Below are 4,553 nucleotides of genomic sequence, written 5' to 3' on the forward strand. Positions count from 1 at the left end.
TCAGGACAGGACCCAGCACTTGTCAAACCTCATACAATTGACCTTGGCCCATCGATCCCAGTTGGAGTTGATTTATGTCCAGAAAATAGCAGAAATCTGAGCAGAAAAAAGGCAGATGTGGGGTCCAGACCATCACTTGCCATGGGACAAACAAATGTTTCCTTTTGGTGTGAAGAGGTGCTTGCAAATGTCTACGTGAGTCATTATATAATTTGACTCTCCCCCATTCCCCCAGACACCTCTTTTCTGGGCTGATGAGCCCTAAACCTCTGGCTCACATCTCCAGGCAGATGAGCCCCTGCACCCCTGGAGAAGGGAACTCTGGGTCCTGCTGTCATGGCTGTGGCTGAAGGTGTCAGGAAAGCAATGCTCCTCACCCAGCTCCCCCTAATTTGCCTTTTGCCGCTGGCTCAGCACTGAGCTGCTGGTTTTGAAGACCCATCTGCAGGGACTCCAGAGCCTCCTTCCTCGCCCTGCTCCTGGGGAAGTCCAGTCAGGTTTGGGCTTTGCCCACTACCATGTGTTTCATCTGCCAGTCTCCTGCTGAGTGACTTGACCCAGCAACCTGCTCTGGGTCACTGGGTTCACCGCCTGCCAGGGCTGGTTGCTCTTCCTGCCGCTCTGCATTCACCCAGGGATCCCATCCCTCTTCCTCCTCACAGGCTTTACTAAACTTCCCAGGTTGCCCAGTAAAAGCTTTAGTGCTCTTAGACCCTGCTCCTCCTTGGCATTGTTATGGCCTTATCAGATCTCTCATTACTTTCACCAGCCTCCTTCTAGCTGCACATTCCCCTTGCCAGCACTTGTCCTCCTCTCCATTCTCCTCTCCATCAGGATGCTCAGCCTACCCCTTGTCTCGCAGAAAAGCCACCAAGAAGGTGTCATTAGACACAGGCAAGGGCTGTCTCCATAGGGAATGAACTCCATGAAGAAAACCACCAGTGAGGCTGTGGCTGGGAGCCTGGGCAGGAGGCAGCTCCCTGAGCCCGGTGGGCACAGCTGTAACTGCCAGGCCCACTGTCCTCCCCTGCTCGGCACAGGGCAGGGGACGCTGTGGACAGAACCGGGGTCCCTGTCCCGGCAGTCACGGCACTGCTACTGAGGGGTCTCGGGGGCTCTGCCCAGCACCTGGGTGTTGGTCCTCCCACTCCCCATAGCTTTTTTTTTTTCATCCCTACAGCTCTGGCACTGTGCCCTGGAGTTTGCCACCCCGCTGCAGTCCCTCTACGCCATGTCCCAGGATGAGTGTGCTGCCTTCAGCCGGGAGGACCGCCTGGAGCAGGCCAAGCTTTTCTACAGGACCTTGGAGGACATCCTGAAAGGCTCCAAGGAATGTGTGGGTACCTACCGGCTCATCGCATATGAGGGTGAGTGAGGAGGGGAGGAGGGTGGGGGTGCCCAGCATGGTGGTTGTGCTCTCCCAACCCCTTGAGTGACCTCAGAATGGGGCAAACAAGGGGAGAACTTCTCGCTCTCCACAACTCCCTGACAGGAGGTTGGAGCCAGGTGGGGTTGGGCTCTTCTCCCAAGGACAGGACAAGAGGAACCGACCTCAAGTTGCACCAGGAGAGGTTTAGGTTGGAGCTGAGGAACAATTTTTTCCCCTTGAGGATTGTGGAGGCCTGTGCCAGGCTGTCCAGGGCAGTGGTGGAGTCCCCATCCCTGGAGCGGTTTTCAAGCCGTGGAGATGTGGTGCTGAGGGACATGGTTTAGTGTTGGACTTGGTAGAGTTGGGTTTACAGTTGGACTCAATGATCTGAAAGGTCTCCTCCAATCTAAACAATTCTTATTCTTAGTGGGCAGGATCTGTGGAGCACTTGGCTGATAATCCCGCTCAGATGACCAGGAGGGGTCCCTGCTCTGGTAGGGTGGGAGGAGCTGCCTCCTGACACAAAAGAACTTCTTGCTGTGGGTCTAAGAGGAGCAGGAGCTGGCAGAGCTGGTCCCTGTTGAAGTCCCAAAAGGCACCTAAGACAAGCAATCTTCTGCTGGGGCAGCAAGAATGCTTCCTCAAGAGTTAAGTATAATGGTGGGCTTCCAGAGGAAAGAGCAGCTCCCTGATGGTCCTGGGAGAAGTAGCTGGAGCTGTCAAGCCCTCTCAGGCAGTGGGACAGGCGCACGAGTGTGTGCAGGCTCAGGACATCCTTCCTGACAGGGGATGGGGAGGAGCGAGGCTTCCCTTTCTCCCCATCTTCCTTTCTCCTCCTCATGTCCACAATAGCAGAAGGGGCTTGAAATCATCTGCTGCTCCTTGCTGAAATGACTCTGGTTGGTTTTCAGAGGAAATTCAGCTCTCTCCCTGATGGGGAGAAGCTTTTCTGGCTGGTGAGGTAGTTCCCATCACAAGCACTGCTGGGAATCCAGCTTGTGGTGCTTGCATTTCACTCTCCTTCCTGCACTTTGTGTTTTAATTCCTTTCTTCTGTCATGCGGAAAGGGGAACCATATTTTGACTTCTCAGTACAATCTGTGTATTTTGGGTCATCTCCCAGAGACTCAGCTCCCTGCCCGGACCCCCACCTCTGGCCTTGCCAGCAAAAGTGGGTTTTGTCTTTCTTCTGTTCCAGAGCCAGAAGAGGCAGAGACCAACTTCTTGTCCCGAGAGATCCTCTGGCACCTGTGGCAGCAGCACCATGAGGAGTTTGCTGTCCACGAGGAGAACCACACGCACAGCCCTGCCACAGCCCTCGACTCCACGGAGCTCAACCTCCAGATCAGCGCCTCGGACCTGCCGCAGCCCCTGCGCAGTGACTGCTTCTAAAGCCTCCGTGCTGCCCGGTACCCCAGGCTCCTGTCCCCCTCCCCAAGCCCTCATCCCCAGAACCTCCTGTGTGGCGTGTTCATGGGAAGAGCTGACTCAAACCATGGTCCTGTGACATGCTTCACGTTTTCTTTGTTATGTCTCTCTCTTGTATTATTCCGTGGGTGTATTTGTCTTCATCTGCTTTGATGTTGTGTCACATAAAGCATTTGCCTCTGGGGCGAGTTGTGTTGTCCTGAATCTTGGGCAGGATCTGCAGCCTGCCCTTGGACATGCCATGGTGTTGGATGGGGCTTTGGAAAGCCAGCCAGCCAGCGTGGCCTGACTCATCTGATGGCTTCTGCAGGCACAAGGAGTATGTGCAGGACTTCCAGGGTTCTCTCCTGCCTGATCGACCCACTCTGTAGTCACACATGACCACCTTTGTTTTCATAGACTCATAGGATCATTAAGGTTGGAAAAGACCTCTAAGATCACCAAGTCCAACCATCAACCCAACACCACCATGACCACTAAACCATGTCCTGAAGTACCATGTCTACACATTTGTTGAACTCCTCCAGGGATGGGGACTCCATCACCTCCCTGGGCAGCTTGGGACAATATCTCACCACTGCCAGGAAAGAAATTCTGCCTCATATCCATTTGAAACCTCCCCTGGCGCAACTTCAGCCCATTCCCTCTCATCCTATCTCTGGTTACTTGGGAGAAGAGACCAATCCCCACCTCACTCCAACCTCCTGTCAATGAGCTGTAGAGAGCCAGAAGGTCTCCCCCGAGCCTCCTCTTCTCCAGGCTCAACACCCCCAGGTCCCTCAGCTGCTCATCACAAGCCATGTTTGCCAGAGCCCTCACCAGCTTTGTTACCCTTCTCTGGACCCACTCCAGCCCCTCAAGATGGTGCCTAAAATGAACTGTGGTGCCCCAAACTGTCCCCAGCATTCAAGCTGTGGCCTCCCCTGTGCCGAGTCCAAGGGCAAGCTCATTCCACTACTGCTGCTGGATGCACTGGTTTTGATCCAGGCCAGGATGCTGGTGGCTTTCTCTAAGTACCAAAAGGTTGGAATAAGATCTCCCCAGCTGGAGCCTTCTCCTCTGCAGGCTGCCCAAGCCCAACTCTCTCCTGCTGGGCTCCCAGCAGAGGGGTCCCCCCCTTGGGTCATTTCTGGGGCTCCTCTGGCCCTGCTCCAGCAGGTCCCTGTCTCTGCTGTGCTGAGGACTCCAGAGCTGCCCCAGCACTGCAGGGGGGTCTCCCCAGAGCGGGGCAGAGGGGCAGGATCCCCTCCCTGCCATGCTGCCCACGCTGCTGGGGGAGCAGCCCAGGCTGCCGAGGGCTTCTGGGATGGAGAGACGCTGATGGAAGGGGCTGGGTGCTCCCACCCTTGTCTGCCCTCATCTTTTTACCTATCCTTTCTTTTACCTTAGTCCTATCTGTGCTTGCAGCTCCCATCCTGAAGGTTCTGGGTGCACCTTCCTCTGCCCATGGCTCCCAAGGGAATGGCCATGCTCAGGCAACTTGCACCTCCTTGAGCTGGGAGAAGCCCTGGGCCAACGCTTCACTCTTCAGCAGGCAGACGGGTGCCCCAGGTAGACCCTAGCCTGGGAGGCAGAGGCGCCTGAGGAGCATCCTGAGGCAAACAGCTGGACATCTACACCACCACTTCACATGCCTGGCACAAGAGCTGTGGCGTGGGTGGGCGACTGAGTACGTGGGGCTCCCAGCAGGTGAGAAGGCAGCTCCTGTGGGCAATGTGGCACAGCAGCAGACGCTGCTAGGAGCCTGGCTGAAGAGC

At 55.8% G+C, this 4,553-nt stretch overlaps 1 protein-coding gene across 1 annotated transcript in view; it reads left to right on the forward strand.

Moving 5' to 3' along the window:
• The window catches only part of TMEM173 (transmembrane protein 173), a gene marked incomplete at its 5' end in the record, with an annotated part of 6,127 nt that extends 3,367 nt beyond the window's left edge, over positions 1 to 2,760 (forward strand). The window contains 2 exons of the mRNA XM_008943827.1: positions 1,181 to 1,367; positions 2,567 to 2,760. Coding sequence (XP_008942075.1) covers positions 1,181 to 1,367; positions 2,567 to 2,760 — 381 coding nt within the window. The remainder of the gene's footprint in view (positions 1 to 1,180; positions 1,368 to 2,566) is intronic.
• Positions 2,761 to 4,553: the final 1,793 nt, after the last annotated feature.

This window comes from Merops nubicus, unplaced genomic scaffold (assembly GCF_000691845.1).
Source record: "Merops nubicus isolate BGI_N331 unplaced genomic scaffold, ASM69184v1 scaffold9837, whole genome shotgun sequence".
NCBI classification, from domain to species: Eukaryota; Metazoa; Chordata; class Aves; order Coraciiformes; family Meropidae; genus Merops; species Merops nubicus.